Raw genomic sequence first — 17,363 nt, 5'->3', positions numbered from 1 at the left:
TCAGCAGGGAAGGGGGTACCCAAGGACAGCACTATGTCCTGGGCCCATGGCAGACCTTGGAAGAGCCCCCCGGTGTGTGATCTATGAACCCACAATGCCAGACCCACCTGCCTGAAGCTATCTTAACCATCAGCTGCAGAGCTATTAAGAATCTTAAGTCCTTACTGGCCAGGAAATTTTTGCAGTAACTTGACGCCTGTAGCTGGCGATTTTTAGTTTGGCTGTCCAAAAATTATTTCTGTTATTTCACCAGGGAAGCACACCTATAAATCTTCTCCATCACCATGAGTGTCATTTTCACTTTCTCTATCAGAGTCAAATCACTAAGGTTTTTTGTCTTGGTCTAATATCCATGCTGTCTGAATCAAAACTATATTCTGAAGAACTATCATCTGAGACACTAGTATATATGTCACTTGAACAATCATAGAAGCTATTTGAGAAACTATGTATACATTTTAACTAATAAATGTACATTTATAATAAGCTGGGGGGGGCGGGGAACCTAATGGAGCAAAATGTGAATGATGATAATCCTAAGTTTTATAATGAACCCTTAATCAGTTTTTTTTTTTTAAGTGTGGAGCATTTTAAAAGTCTTTATTGAATTTATTACAATATTGTTTCTGTTTATAGTTTGGTTTTTTGGCCACAAGGTATGTGGGGTCTTAGCTTCCTGACCTGGGATTGAACTCACACCCTGCATTGGAAGTGCAGAGCCCTACCTCTGCAGCACCAGGCAAGTCCTATCCCTCGATTAGTTTTAAGATCTAGCAACTACGGATGGCAATGTTAACTGTATCCCGCTCTAAAAATGTATTTATATGTCTCTGGTCAATAATATGTCACATGTAAGGACTAAGTGTAGCTGGATGAAGAGAACACAACCTTCTTTAAGCAAGTGACTCTCAGGTAGAAGGTCTGACAACCCTCAGGGGTCAGGCACCGATCTCCCCCCTCGTGGTCAGGTGACAGGACTCCTTTCTCTACCTTCCTTAGCCTTTTCTCATCCTCCAGAACAGGAAGAGTAGAGCGCACACTTTGCACAAGCCGTCTCGATGTCACCACAATTCTAGAGCCCAGCTTGTCATGTGTAATGGCATTTTCATGTTATAAATACTCCCACCAAGTTATAAAGTAACATTCTCTGATTGACTCAGGGTTTTCCAGATTACCTCTTGGACTTGAAAGAAGAAGTTTCCTAGAATGAACAGTAAAACGCTAAAAGCAGCAGGAATTTTACAGACCAAATGAAAATGTTATATAAACTGAAAATGGAAAAACATTAGTGATACTCTTAGGTCAGTCAGGGGTACCAGCTGTTCCCCTGACCTACCTAATTTTAACTGAAGGCAAACAAATCAGTAAAACTTTCCTTTTTATTCCCATCAATATTGTCATTTTTCTCTTGCTCCTTAGTCCCTCTTATCTAGCACTCTGACCATCGCTAGGGAAGAGAAGTCTTCCTTCCCCGAATCACCTCAACCTCCAAGTATGAAAAAATGGAAGTTGGCAAACAGCAGATGGGCAGATAGATACAAGGTACACCCTCCCAGCCCCATAAAGCGTCCTCAAAGTACAGCTTGGCCAAGAGGACTTAATGTAAGAAAGACAGTCTCCTTTCAGTCAACTGCCTTCAATCCTAAGAGCTAGATGTGTAAGATCCCAAAGAAAACAGATTCAGGTCACTGTGGAATAGGAGACTCACTCACACACACACACCCCTCACACCTTATACACATTCCCTATCTCCCCCAGCACCAAACACCAATGACTATAAGGACCAAACGCCTACTGTGACGAGGCCTGCACATGTTGGGTTTAGACCAGCACGGTCGTCTGTGAGGACGTAGATGTTCTGTACCTGTGCTGCACACCACTGTAACGAGCACTTGCGGTGTGGACGTGGAACGAGGGACTGGGCATCCTCATGGCCTAGGTGCTTACTGGCCACCTGATACCTACCACGGCTGTGAGAATGCCCGTGCGCTGTGTGGAAAGGGGCTGGCTGGCACAGGGTTACGCCCAGGCAGGCAGGGCGGCACTGGGAAGAACCAGGACCACAACAAGCACGAGTGCGTCCACAGTGACACACGTCAGCAGTGACGCTGCCAAACATGTCCTCTTAAAACGGGTACGGCTGCAGAGCTCGCAGGCCCCTCAGGGTCCATTAGTATACTTGGGGGACGGTCTGACTCCAGAGACAGAACTGTTCTAAGGGGGGAGGACAAGAAAAACTGGAGCGTGTTCTTTAAAACTTAGAAAGAGGGGCAGGGGGAGGAGGAACAAAACAAGCCAAAAAGAACATTTGTCCCCCAGCCTTTAAGAGGGAGTAGGCAAAAACAGAAAGTAGGCATTCCAACGCGCAAGACGGCTTTTATTTCCCGCAGCTTTGGGAAGGAGTAGGTACAAGCTCCCTGTGAGCAGCTGCAATCGACAACCCAGCTCTAACCTCTCAGGAGAACCGCACTTTCGGCCTTCCGGGCTAAGGCTTATCCTCTGAAACAGGTCAACAAACTCCAGCTCATGGGCCAAACCAAGCCCATCAGCTACTTATAGAACAGAACCACAGCATTAATTTACGCCTTGTCTCTGGCTGCTCTCTCACTGCAACAGCAGAGAGGAGTAGAGAACGGCCCACAAAACCTAAATGATTTACTGTCCAGACTTTACAGAAAGTGTCAACCCTTGTTTTAAAGAGATAAGAGACAACTGGCGCCAGACGTCACGACAGGAACACAGCGGAACAGAGACATGAAAGGACTTTTCCTCAAGGGCCTGGGCGGCGACTCGTTCCGGGCATAGAACCCCAGTGCGGCTGCCCTCGGGGCTGGGTGGGCACAGGGAAGGGCCCTTCCCCTGGGTGCCCAGGCTCATAGTGAGCCCCAGACTTACTGTCCCCCAGGATCAGTTCCACTTCCTCATCTGCATCTGAGTCTTCGTCCTCCGCGTCCTCCCCCTCCTCCAGGAGGTTCGCCAGCTCCTCATCAGAGGGCGAGAAGTCATTGTCCCCATCCTCCCCCGCGTTCTCGTTGTTGTCGTCCTCCTCGAGCTCTGCCTCCAGCAGCTGGTCTGTGTCCAGCTCGTCCAGATCATCAGTGTCGTCGTCGTCTTCGTCGTCGTCTTCTTCCTCCTGCTCTTCCTCTTCCTGGTAAGAAAGCATGAGGTCTGTTAGCCAAGACACCAAGACCCAGTCCACCTCGGCCACACAGGGAGTCTCTCCCCTGCTTCCCAAAGGACAGCGGTGGGAACAAGCAGTAGCGAGCGCGGTGATCCAGGTTTCAGCACAGGCCTCACGGGCCAGCGAGACCCGTCAGTGACGGCTGAGACAGGCGCACACGTGTCCCCCAAGGCCCCAAGCGCTCCCTCAGGCAAGGATGGCCACCCACAAAGGCAGTACTCGTCACGCAGCCCTTCTCCAAGGAAATGGATAACACACTCCACAGAGGTCTCTGCCGTCAATAGTCTATGTTTCTAACTAATAATAAACCCAAAGAGGCTCTTCTCTCTCTCTCTTGCATCAACCAAATCAAATGAAATCAGCTGAGGTACTGGAATAAAAGCTTCTACCTGGAATCTAAAAAGCAATGCTTAATAAAACAAGACAAATACAGTTGCGTCACTGGCTCCTAAGCCCTTTCAATCTTTGTCCTCGATCTTTCATAATCACAGATAAACCGTGGGTAAACCTCTGACACCGCTATCACAAGCATCCCATGATCTGAATATTCAACAAAATAGACTTTTACCATGTATATAACACTTAGACACCGTATTTTCTGTTACAAGCCACATACTAACCCCCAGTATGCAAGAGAAACAGTCCATACTTCGTTCTTAAGAGATCTTCCCCAAGGTAAGAAGATAGCAGAAAACTAATGAAATGCTCAGCCCTAGGTACCCTGGGCTTTGGAAATGATACACTTTGGCATCTGCCGCATTTCAGTTTTGCACCAAAATCCAAACCGTTTCCCTTCAACCAAGAGGACACAGACACCTCTGCTTTCCGAGGGATGGCAGCTGTTCCCAACATTCAATCACTAATCCTGCTGCTCAAACATCAACTGTGAGCACTGCCCGCAGCTACAGGATGCTAATTCCTGCAGTAATAAAATACAAGATTCACTGAACCGGAGCCTAATGAAAGGCACGACAGAACAAGCCATACACAGCAGAAAAAGTATTTTTAAAACATGGTTGAAAGTGCTGCTTCATGCCAATCACTTAAAACCCAAGCACACAACTCATCCAGCCACTGCTGCTCATGAGCTGTCGTGTGAACCAGGCTCACATCAGCACAGCGGCTCTGCTCTACGAACCTTGAAAAACTGGACCCACCATTGAGAGACTTTTTGATTTGCTGTTTGGCCACTGATTGAGACTTTTCAACAATTTCTGGCAGCTATATGGGAAAACTTTAAATACCCAGTCCAGTATTCCTGATGCCTGTACAAGTACGTTCCATACCAGAGTTTGTGTGTGTGTGTGAACAGAACCCAGGACGACCTGCAACCCTTGCTGAACAGCCTCGCCACACATCACCTACATGTGAACAGCTACCCAATGACCATCAGCTCACTTTCTAAATTTTAAATCTGAAATCTGGAGCATGAAACAGAAGCTCACAAGGTCTATTCAAAATGCTGTGGTAAAATCTAATCCTGTGGTTGAACCCAAAAGAGAGTTGAGGAAGCAATTTTAAGAGCATTCTTGCAGGTTTCAGTGCCTGTTTTGTAAAATGAGGCCCTCACCTTCGTATGTACAGAACAAAGCTTCCACTAATTGAGTGGCCAAAAAGTGATCCAAAAATTATTACTTAATGAAAGAAGCAACTTGCCAGAATCCTGACTCAACTCCAGCCACATTCAGATCAAAGAGTATTGTTTTAATTCCCTAAAACCTCTCTTTCAGGGCTTAGAAACATGAATTCAGGGCCAGGCTGTTTTAAACTAATAAATTCTACAGAAAGAATTTCAAAGCTCTTCCCTTTTGGGTTCCATCTTAAGTCAATTTCGTGGTTACCCAAAAGCCCCAAACCCCTGCAGATAAACCAACCCGCTCCCCTCTCCTGTTCAGGGAGCAGATCAACTGGTGTGCAATCCCTCAGGTGCCTTCTCCAGCCAAGCATGGGTGTTTCCTGACTCAAGCCTCATGTGAGGAAGAAGCCAGCCTTCCTTCCTGTTCCTGACCTCAGTCCAGCCCAGGTCCTTATTACCACACCGCACCTTTCTCATGCCCACTCCACTCACAACCACCCTCACGTCTGTCTGCACTAGCTTCTCATCTCTGAAGAGATTCGGCTTCCCCAAGGCTAAACTTCTCAATCCACACAGGCTTCAAACTCCTTCCACCTAGACTTTTGAAAAAGGTAACCCGAACCCGCCCTCCTGGCCTCTAGGTCCTCAACTTACTCACTCATCCGCTCTTTCAGCCTTCTATTCCTCTAACACTTGACAGTCCGGATTCTGCCCACCGCATTCCACGGGAGATGGTATGTGCCCTGGAGCCAGGCTGCCTCGAAGAATCCAAACTACTGGCACTGTGTTGACTGTGGGCGATCAACTTAGCCACACGGGGTTGTTGGGGGCGGGGGGAGCAATATATGTATGTAACCTCCTTGGAAAGCGCCTGGCGTATACTAAGTGGTCGGTAAGCCTGTTGCTCCTATTATAGTAACTAGAATCTTCCTAAAGGAACACAAAAGCCTGAACGGCCAACCACCGGGCTTCTCTACAGTGACTGACCCTGACCAATCCTGGCCTCTGCACTGGGCTGCCAATCTTGACCTCATCCTGACCAGATCTCCTAGGCATAAAGGTTCCTACAACTTTAAGTCAAATCCTGAAACTCTCATTAGATAGCTCTACCCATCTGTACCACAGAAACTTCTAAAACTGAACTCAAAGCACCTTCTAAATCTAGCCCCTTTTCCATACCTCTTCCAGTAACCAGATGAAATCTCAAACAGCTGTCACTCCCCCCTGCACAGCTTAACACCCAGTGAACTACCATCGCCCTCACACAGGGGTGCCCAGCACTCCTCTCGTTGCACTCACCTACTGCATTCTCCCCGCTCCTGTCTACCTCCAGTCTCTCTAAATCTCTGTGGTCTTATCCCTTCCCAGAGTAAAAAACCCAGGAGCGCTCCATAATGCTGCCCAGGCTGCAGAATTACAACAGAAGCAGTGATTACTAAACAACCATTTAATGCCAACTTCCCTAAATACATCTTAATCTCTTGTTACATAACATGATTTAATGACACTAGTGCTTCCTACTCATGTATGGCCATCAGAATGCGTATTTCAGAGAACTGGGAAAGTTCCCCAAAGTAAACATGCCTAAACTCCACCCAGCGTCCAGGCTGACAGAACCAATCTTTACAAATGAGGCTTCCACAGGAGGACTTGGGAAAGGTGCCCAGGAATTGCGGCGTAACCATAAGGAAAAACCACTTGACAAAATGGATCTAAGTTGACCTCTGGTTCTCGGTCACGCTTTTCTGTAGTAACGGATCCTACCCAAAACCCCTAATGACACAACCAAAAAGGTGAATACAGGCATACCTTGTTTTCCTGCAATTATGCTGTGGTTTCTTGGTGTTTTAAAACAATTGCTGGTTTGAAGCAACCCTGTGTCAAGCAAAGCTATCACCACTTTTTTTTTCTAACAGCATCTGCTCACTTCATGTCTCGTGCCACATTTTGTAATTCTCAGAATTTCAAACTTTTTCATTTTTATTATATTGGTTATAGAGATCTGTCATCAGTGATCTCTGATGTTACAACTACGACTCACTGAAGGCTCAGATCATGGTTAGCATTTTTTGCCAATAAAATAAGCTATGTACACTGTTTTTTTAGACACAGTGCACACTATTAATAGACATAGTACAGTGTAAACATAACATTTCTATGTATTGGGAAACCAAAAAACCTCACTTAACTGCGATATTGCACCACTGGCTTTAATGCAGGAGTATGGACGTGAACCCACAGTGTCTCCACGGTATCCCTCCACAGGTACCAACACCTACCTGCCCGCCTCCTCTCAAGCTGTCTTGCTCTCTAGGACTTAGTATGGGTTTTTAATTAGTGCAGCATTTGTTTGTACACCATTCAACATTCTTCTTAAATAGATGTCTATTTTCAAGACAAATAGCTTTTAGCCTATACTGCCTTCAAAAATATAACCAATCTCTTAAAAAACCAAATCTCTGGTCCTACTTTTAAAACCGTTTATGTAAAAACTAGGATTGCTTTTTTAAAAATACAGTTAAAACCTAAGCCTACTGTCCTGAAATGGCAACATGTCATATTTGCAAGATTTAAACTCCTGCTTCTACTTCTGACACTTGTTCTTGGTGTTAACAATCTTTAAAAGCTATAGATTCACTTCAGGATCATAAAACGCTTGTGTTTTTCTCTCCTCACCAGCAGAATCTAATTCACCTACATTTGAAATTTCTTAGGGTGGGCGGGGGGAGCTTTTCAGGAACCCCGACCAAGCTTACAGCCCATGTGTAATCAGTAAAGACTCTCCCCACCCGCTTCTAGGCAGTGGGGAGCACGCAGGAGGCGCAGCTCACAGTGTGCCCAGATTCCAGAACAGAGTGGAGAAAAGAAAGCAGTATTCCCTTGTTTTGTTAAAGAAATTTAAGATTAACTATAATTTGTTTAAATGTATTGGCTTTTCAAAATCTAGGAACAAATGACCAATTCTAATGCTTGGTTTTATAATTTTCCTGAAAGCCAACATCAAAGTTGACAGAATTGATTTTAAAAAAAAAAAAAAAAAAAACCACACATACCAAAATTGGATAATACGAGTTTTAGTAAGTGAGTAGCTTATCTGCTTTCATCAAATGCCTGAAGACTGGCAAACTAGCAGCCTCAGGAATCAAACATTTACATGTTTTAATTCAGCAACACAGTGGTAGAGTTCATCCTTTGTTAATCTCCAAGCTTATTTAAACATAAAGGCAAAAGACAACCATTTTTATGATATGTAAATTACATCAATAAAGCTTTTTCAATCAATAAAAACCATTTGTATAGGCACCTTATGCTGGCCCATCTCAGCACGTGGCAGCCGACCATTCAGGCTTCTAAGTTTATTTTGCTAAAGTGAAAAGGCAAATTCAAAGGTGCCAGTCACAGGTGCCTGCACCCCTGAGCCATGTAAGTCATACCTGGAACATCTGAGAAGACCTAAGAGTAGATATCTGGACTAGGACAAAATTTTGAATAGCAAATGAAAACATGAAAATGAAGTCTCCAGTTTTAAAATCAGATGAAACAAAGGAAAATGAGTTTAAAAAAAAAAAAAAATCAACCTGATACATGAAGAGGTGATGAGAAGAAATCTGAACACCTTAAGTGTTCCTCTGTGGTGATCTCTGGCTTCCACACCCTGCCACCTAAGCTTCGCTTCTCATCTGTCACTCCACCTCTGCCAGAAGAGTGAGGCCAGTCCCAGCAACAGCCCCCCAGCATCCGCAATACCTAGCTTCTCTTTTCTTGACTGTCTCCTCAAACACAGACACCAGGAATCACCCACCCGAAAGCTCCTAAAGAAGACTGTTGCCCACTGCTTTGTAAACTGCAAGGACGTGGAAGAGCAGGGATAATGGTATTGATAAGTAACTTCAGATAAACCCAGTTTTTGCTGCACATTTACAGTTCAACATGTAAAATTCAGGAAGCTTGAGACAAAACTGCCATCTGTAGTGATCTACAGTGATGGGGTAGTGATGAATGAACAAGAACGTTAGTCTGCAGCCACCTGTACCAACAGGTGTACTAATACACCAACTACAGCTTGACACCACCACCTTCTGTACCTACTCAAGAATAAGCTACATCCTGACCCATGACAGCTGAAGTGGAAAAGAACATGCACCAGGGAAGGTGGTGTCTAAGAAGCAAAAAGCCACAAGAATAAAAGACCAGTCACTATTAAAACCCTGACTCAAAGCAACCACACAACATGTGGAGCATCTAATACCACTTGCAAGCTCTGGTACCAAGAAATACTAGCAACACGTCCAAGTTAAATCCTGCTGCAGTCAAGAAAACACGAAGATCCATGTCACAAATAAACCCAAGGTCTCAAGTATCCATGTGAAGACCTCTCCCTTTCACCCAGATCTCATAACTGAGGTTTAAACACTGTGGGACCCTCTCATCCATGACACCAAGGACAGGCATGAAGCCCAGAAAGCATTACCAGAAACCTTTCTATTATAGGGATTTCCTGGCTGCATCTGGTGAAGAGGTTTAAACTCTGGAGCCTAATCGTCCTTTAAAATAAATTCACCATTTAAGAGCCAGAAGCCTGAAGTGGTCACTCCACCTTAACAAGTAAAAAGTTGAACAAATTAAAAAAATCAGTAAGTCTCACATTTGACAAAGAAGTGGGCTGACAGGGCAAACCATTGCCCCTAAAATCGGAGGGACCAACATGCGAATACGGAGAATTGCAACTTGCCACAGCACAGACCCAGAAACACAAGCATCCACAGGAACCAGTGCGAAGGTAGGAAAACCTGAACTAAAAATGACCAGTGGCTGAAGACAGGTCTGAGCAATGAAAGACAGTATATGGGTTTTACCTCCAGAAGCTTGACCTGGTTCTCAGGGTGAATGTTAGAGAAAAATTCCCTTGTGCCTCTGGCAGGGGGAAGGGGAAAAATAACATGAAATGCATCAGAATTCTGTTCTTCCTAAGGAGGGCTGCCCTCAGGAGAAACTATCTAACCAGACCCTGATCTATTGGGGAAAGGGAAATACCCAATTCCAGCCCATTCCAGCCATCTGTACTACTGAAACAAAGCGGAAGAAACAGATGTGTAAAGTTCACCGTACTGAGGTAGAGACTCATTAAAAGACTAGTTATAAGACCATAAACTGCTTTCCTTCCTCCACATATTACCACCACATTACTAAAAGCCAACAACAGTTTTTTTTTATCCAGCACATCATGTCCAACTGTCAAGAAAAATTATTAAGACATACTAAAAGAAAAAAAAAAGTTTAAACAGACAATAAGCACCAGAAACAGCTTCAGATATGGGAGGGATTAATAGACCAAGAATTTAAAACATCTATGGTTAAGAAACTAAGGGTTCGCTAATAGATGAAGTAGACAGCATGCAACAAGAGATGCACAACAGAAGCAGAGAATGGCAATTCTAAGAAAGAACCAAAAAGAAATGCCAGCAATCAAGAACACCGTGACAGAAGTGAAGAATGCCTGTGATGGGCTTTATTAGTGGATGGACACTGTTAAGGAAAGAATCTCGGAGCATCAGGATATCTCGATAGACACCACCAAAACTCAAAAGTAAAGAGAACAAAGTGAAAAACGCTGAACAGAATATCCAGTAACAACTGTGGGATAACCAGAAAAGGCATGATGGGGAAACGGTGTCTTTATTTTTCTGGGCTCCAAAATCACTGCGGATGGTGATTGCAGCCATGAAATTAAGACTCTTGCTCCTTAGAAGGAAAGTTACGACCAACCTAGATAGCATATTCAAAAGCAGAGACATTACTTTGCCAACAAAGGTCCGTCTCGTCAAGGCTATGGTTTTTCCAGTGGTCATGTATGGATGTGACCGTTGGACTGTGAATAAAGCTGAGCACCGAAGAATTGATGCTTTTGAACTGTGGTGTTGGAGAAGACTCTTGAGAGTCCCTTGGACTGCAAGGAGATCCAACCAGTCCATCCTAAACATCAGTCCTGGGTGTTCATTGGAAGGACTGATGTTGAAGCTGAAACTCCAATACTTTGGCCACCTGATGCGGAGAGCTGACTCATTTGAAAAGACTTTGATGCTGGGAAAGATTGAGGGCAGGAGGAGAAGGGGATGACAGAGGATGAGATGGCTAGATGGCATCACTGACTCAATGGACGTGAGTCTGAGTGAACTCTGGGAGTTGGTGATGGACAGGGAGGCCTGGCATATTGTGGTTCATGGGGTCGCAGAGTCGGACACGACTGAGCGACTGAACTGAACAGGTAATGAGAATTCTAGAAGAAAAAAAGGAACAGAAGAAATGCTTGAAATAATGACTGAAAATGCCCCCAAATTAATGGTGGCCAGAAACCAAACCAAAGATCCAGGAAGCTCTGAAGAGACTAAATGCCCCCAAACCCCACACCTAGTCACATCATTTTTAAATTACAGAAAATCAAAGAAAATATCCTGAAATAAGCCAGAGACAAAAAACACCTTACCTATAAAGGAACAAAAAGTTACATCCCACATCTCCTCAAAAACCATGAAAGCAAGAGTAGAGTGGAAAAGAATATTAAACATGTTTAGAGACCAAAACCACCAACCTATAACTTCGTAACCAATGAAGGTGTGCTTCATAAGTGAAGAGGAGTTACTTTTTCAGATAAACAAAAACTGAGAAATTGTTGCCAGTAAACTTGTTTTGCAATAAATGTTAAAACAAAGTTTTCCGAGAGAAGGACGATTAGGTTAAAAACTCTGGAGGAAGAGCACTGGAGAAGGAATAAGTGAAGGTAGAATAAACAATTTTTGTAATTGATCTTCATTCAAATTAACAGTAATTTGTTCAAAATAGTAATACCAACAATGTATTCAATTATGCATGCTTCTATGTAAGTGAAATGAATGACAGCAATGAAACAAGGGACAGGAGGAAAGAATTAGGACTGTGTGTTTTGTTATCCTAAGTTACTTGTACTATTCATTAAGAGCTACGGTGTTATTTGAAAGTAGACTTGGATTACCTGTAAATATAATCTTACAACCTCTAGGGTAACCACTAAAGAAAATGGAAAAAAAAAAAAAAGAAAGTATAACTAACATGCTAATAAAGAAGAGAGGGGAATCCTATGAAATACTCAGTGAAAACCACAAAAAGGAATTCCCTGGCAGTCCAGTGGTTAGGACTCTCTGCTTTCACTGCTGTGAGCTCGACCCCCTGGTTGGGAACCTAGGATTCCACATGCCATGTGAAAACAAAGAAAGGAAAGGAGCAGGGGAGGAGGGAAGGCAGGCAGGCAAGAAAGCTTAGAGTTATCAGAGACAAAGCAAGGCATTATATGGGATGTGATATTTGCACAGCAAAACGCACCATAAACAAAAAGGCAACTTACAGACCCGGAGGAAATATTTGCAAGCAATGTGACCTGTTTCCAAAATATACAAAACAGCTCATACAGCTCAGTATCAAAAAAACAACCCAAGATGAGCAGAACACCGTAATAGACATTTCTTCAAAGGCATACAGATGGCCAAAAGGCACATAAAAAGATGCTTAACATCACTAATTATTAGAGAAATGCAAACCAAAACTACAATGAGATATCACCTCACACAGCCATCATCAAGAAGTCCACAAATAATAAATGCTAAGTGAGGAGGGTGTGGAGAAAAGGAAACCGTCAACACCGCTGATAGGAGCGTAAACTGGTGCAGCCACTAGGAAAACAGCATGGAAGTTCCTTTAAAAACGAATAACTGAGTTACCATATGATCTACCTATCCCACTCCTGGGCATATATCCTGAAAAGATGAAAATTCTAATAAAAAAAAATACATGTGCCCCAGTGTTCACTCATAGCAGCACTATAGCCAAGACATAGAAGCAACCTGTATATACAGTATATATACTATAATATATAATTATATACTATATAATAAATTATATAAACGATACATATACCACTAAATATATAAACATAAAATATAATACATATACCGCTAAACATCACTGAATCACTTTACTGTCCACCTGAAACACAACTTTATGAATCAACTATACTTCAATTAAGAAAAAGAAAACAATCCAAGAACTATATTGCTTTTCACTCAAAAAAAACTTAAACCACACTTTTTGATTATTCAACTGAAGGAATAAAAGTCTAAATTAATATTTTAAGTATATAGTGAGACCACTACATATCTATTAAAAAGGCCAAAATGGAAAACACTAACCATACCTCATACAGGTGAGCACGTGGAGCAACAGGAACTCTCATTCACTGAGGGCAGAAATGTAAAATGGTACAGCCGCTTTGGTAGATAGTTTGGAAGTTTTTATAAAACTAAACGTACTTTTATCATACAATCCAGAAACAGCACTCCTTGGTGTTTACACAAAACAGCTGAAAACAGCTGTCTACATAAAACCTGCACGTGGTGCACAAGGGCTGATTTGTTGCTGCTGTTGAGATGCAGTTATACAAGCGCTCTATTCTGAAGTGCCAAAACTTTACTCAAATTATGCCAGATAGGCTGTGATACCAGACAATGGAATATTATTCAGCATTAAAATGAAATGAGGTACTAAGTCATGAGAAGATATGAAACAAACTTAAGTGCATATTATTCACTGAAAGAAGCCAAGCTGAAAAGGCTACATACTGTATGATTCAACTATAAGACACTCTGGAAAAGGCAAAGCTATGGAGACAGTAAAAACATCAGTGGTTGTCAGGGGCTGGGGGAAGGAGCGATCAATCAGTGGAGCACAGGATTTTTGGAGCAGTGAAACTACTCTGTACATAGTACAATGGGGACAGCGTCGTTACACCTTCGTTCTAACCACAAAATGTCCTCACCAAGATTGCACCTTAATGTAATCTATGGACTCTGGGTGATACTGATGTGTGGAAGTAGGTTCACCAGCTATAACAAATGTACCACTGTGGTGTGGGATGCTGTTAATGGAGGAGGCTATGCACACAGCAACAGGGTATTTATGGGAAAACTCTGGACCTTCTGCTCAGTTTTGCTGTGAACCCAAAACTGCTCTAAAAACTAAACTCTATCCAAGAAAAAACAAAACTTTTGTACTAAGGATGTCATTTTCAGTAAAGTGCTTTATAAAGTAACATTTCCATGGTATCCAAGAAGGATCCTGACTCTTCATCTGTGCGTGAGGAGAGGGGCAGACGGAGCTGGGAAACTGCCCCTATCAGGGCCTCCCGCAGACGGGAGCATTGGTGCCTCTGGGTCAAGAAGCAAGGCCTGCAGAAGGCTCTGCCCTGATCCCACAGTGACCGCTAACCCCAACACATGCAAGTCTCCTCCTCGCTCTGCTCAGAAACACGCTTCTTGAGATTATGAATTACCTCTAAGCTCTAATAAAACGTATACTTAGCCAAGTTGGAACATTCTACCAGAGACAGTGGAGACTAGACAGCACACACAGAAGACTGTAAGGTAAGTCTGTTTGAGCTTGTTGACCCCAGGTGACAAGGTTTACTCAAGAGGTTCATAACCTATAAAGCCCAATAGTGGAACACACACCTAAATCTCAAACTGGCACGACAAATCACCCTTGCTTAGTCAGTACTAAGCCCTGTCAGAAAAAAAAACATGAGTCATAAGCCCATAGTATCAGACTTGCATCAAAAAAAAAAAAACTCTTAAAATTACCACTTTCAAAAATTTTACTCTTAAAAATTATTTTAAATCTGAAGTACAAGCTGCTGGGGAAGGATGCCAACAGAAAGCTATTCCACGAGCCCTAAGCTCATTGAGTGTGATTTACCAAAGAACCAGGAGGGAGGGATGAGGACGAGAGCAAGGGCAGAGCAAACAGAAGGAAGTGTGTGTCCTCTTGTCCTGTGGTGGCCTCTGCCCTCACTCGGGGCACCTGTGTGGCCTTTAAAGAGGATACAGAGCACCAAGACCAAACACCACCACAGTGGAAGAAAAATCGGAAATGAATCCAAGATCTGGAAGAAAGACATTTTATCTATTTTATTATCTACAACAAGAAAGTAAAACTCCACTCATTTTCAACTTTATATCACTCAGCAATAAATATTTTTCAGATTTGTCTGAAGAATCAGGCCAGGAAAAAGAATGTAGTATGAGCCTAGTAGACAGGAAAGAGCTGCTGAAAGTCAGTAGTTTGAGAAACTCTTCTTAAATGGCATCAACTGACAGTCCGCACAGGTAAGCACCCAGCATAACATGACCATAAATTAAAATCCCTATAAAAAAGGAAAAGCTACGATTCTGTGCAACATGATACCATCTACCCACATTTTACACGTTTAATTTCTCAAAAACATCACTATTTCCTATCTGCAAGCTCCTTTTAAACTCTGAAAACAGGTTATGGCATAGAACTGAGAAAATGCAAACCAGAACTTTACAGAGGTTAAGCCATTTCCGCGATACAGCTCAGCAGACTGACGTTTCTGTTGTGTACTGACACTGAGGAAATGGGGGCCTGCCAATACTGAAGCCAGACAAGGCACTGGTTCTGATGGTGAGTTCAAGGAAATCTCTAAAACAAAATCAGAGATTGCTGACCTGCAAATTAATCTATAAAGGGAACTCACAGGACCATCAGGTATTGGTTAAAGTCTTATAATAACAAAAATCTGCTTTCTTCTGAAGAGTTTCAGTGATCAACACATGAAAGCCCTTGAGAATATGCCAAGAGGTTGCAGACACACCTATAGCAAAAATCTTTAAAAATAAATAAAGAAAAAACCCTAGAGCTAAAAGCAGAAGTGCATAGTATCTATAAGCAATTTTCAGCAGAAAGAAATCTGAAAGGCACTGACCTGGTCCTCCTCCTCGTCCTCGTCCTCTGCCAGACGCTGCCTGCCCACTTCATACAGCCTGCACACGGTGTCCATGTTCAGCGCGTCCATACTGCCTTGGTTCTGAAACAGGACACCCGGTCCACAAGGAGAAATTAGTTTTCAGAAGGCCCACAGCCACATCTCAGCTATGACAGACCCTCAGAGAAGGAAAGAAAAACATGAAGAAAAGGGCTGGGCAGCAAAGGAGAGGCCACCATCCCTGCAACAACTTCTGTTCCAAGGATGCTCAAGCAAGAGAGCAACTCCTCTGAGAAAGGTCTGACAGTGAGTCCAGGATAAGCGGAGACGGGACAGTCCACAATGCTCTGTATCAGAATTTTCCTATTACTTCTCTTAGACTGTGTATCTCCCCGTCAAACGAATAGATTATCACAGTCTATGACCATGAATGCATCAGCTTTAAAACACATCTTATATCAGACAAAATGCCTGGAGTATAAGTTGAAGATGATCTTAAATATCAGAATAAAACACTGAGATTTCTTCTAGCTCCCTTTACCTCGATGACAGCAAGATAGCAGTCTTTGGTGTCTGTACACAGGTCAAAAATGTTCCTTTTCACGTCAATTGTTGCTGGAAAACAGAATGTGACAACACTTAGGATTGGACTACTGCTGTGCTTGTAAAACCAGTCTTTCTGTTTAAGGATTCAAGGTGACTGTTCATAAATATTTCCATAACTCATCTGCTTTTCAAAAGCAGAAAAATTATAATTCTCTTAGAAAATGGAGGATCTTAAATAAGGAACACCAATACAAGGCAAAATCATCAATGCCTGACACTTCACACTTACCTATAGGTTTGTAGTCAGTCGCATTAAATGTTCGGAAGGATGATCCAAAAGGGCTTTTCATCCTCTCTTCCAATAGGTCATCTTCATCATCTGCCTGCAACATAGCTAGTTGGGAGGGGAAGTGGGACAGGGGAGCAAAACACTATTAGAATCAGAAACATCCCCCATTCACAAATGAGAAAATATCAATGGACAACCAAGACTTCAGAGCATCCTTCAGAAGCATACTATGCTTCAGAGCATAGTAAATTTCTCTCAAAGCATCTTCATTGCATATCCAAACAACATCCTCAACCTCTCATCTAGATTCCAAGAACTGTTACAGCTGAAGGTGCACAAAAATTGCAAGACAGATAATATTTTTCTGTAAGTTCATAATGATACACATGGGTTAATTAGTCATAAAATTTCTTTGTATACAAGATTTTATCATCAAAGCCAGTAGCCTTTCACAACAAATCAACATTATTCTCATCAACAAATTTTTTCACCATCTGTACTACTAAAGCTTATTACCTCCATACATCACTGTCCCCGTGTGGTTGAACACCACGCGACACTGATCGAGAGCAGGAACTGTGTGTAAAAGATGGAAGGTTCGAAGGTCCCACTAGGAGGGGAGTGGTCAAGGAAAACTATTTTTCCCAAAACTTCTTATCTAGTTTCATGAGGGAAATTCTGAAATATCTGAAATTCTGAAATATTCTTTTTCTCCTCCGTCTAGGTATTAACACTTTAAAAATCAATGAGATCAAGGTAAAACAAAAGCACACAGAATGTCTATTTCTGAAGAATGGCCTGAACATCTCCTATGATAGCCTCAGGAGTTCCCTTTCTCCCGGTAATAGCACTTCACTTGACTCTTCTGACTAGCATCCTTCCAGAGAGAGAGAAAACTCAACCTGACACCAGGGGAAGAGGGAGGCAGTAATCTGGTCACTCTTCCCAATAAAAAAAAAAA

General features: G+C 42.8%; 1 protein-coding gene across 1 annotated transcript in view; it reads right to left on the bottom strand.

Moving 5' to 3' along the window:
• Positions 1 to 17,363, bottom strand: part of DCAF1 (DDB1 and CUL4 associated factor 1) — an 80,556-nt gene that overhangs the window by 2,293 nt on the left and 60,900 nt on the right. The window contains exons 18-22 of the mRNA XM_070359229.1: positions 16,919 to 17,012; positions 16,403 to 16,507; positions 16,109 to 16,182; positions 15,568 to 15,669; positions 2,896 to 3,148 (exon numbers count right to left, since the gene is read on the bottom strand). Coding sequence (XP_070215330.1) covers positions 2,896 to 3,148; positions 15,568 to 15,669; positions 16,109 to 16,182; positions 16,403 to 16,507; positions 16,919 to 17,012 — 628 coding nt within the window. The remainder of the gene's footprint in view (positions 1 to 2,895; positions 3,149 to 15,567; positions 15,670 to 16,108; positions 16,183 to 16,402; positions 16,508 to 16,918; positions 17,013 to 17,363) is intronic.

Source organism: Bos mutus, chromosome 22, assembly GCF_027580195.1.
Source record: "Bos mutus isolate GX-2022 chromosome 22, NWIPB_WYAK_1.1, whole genome shotgun sequence".
Lineage (NCBI taxonomy): Eukaryota > Metazoa > Chordata > Mammalia > Artiodactyla > Bovidae > Bos > Bos mutus.
Note: the sequence above shows the minus strand (reverse complement) of the source record. Positions and strands in the feature narration are given on the sequence as shown.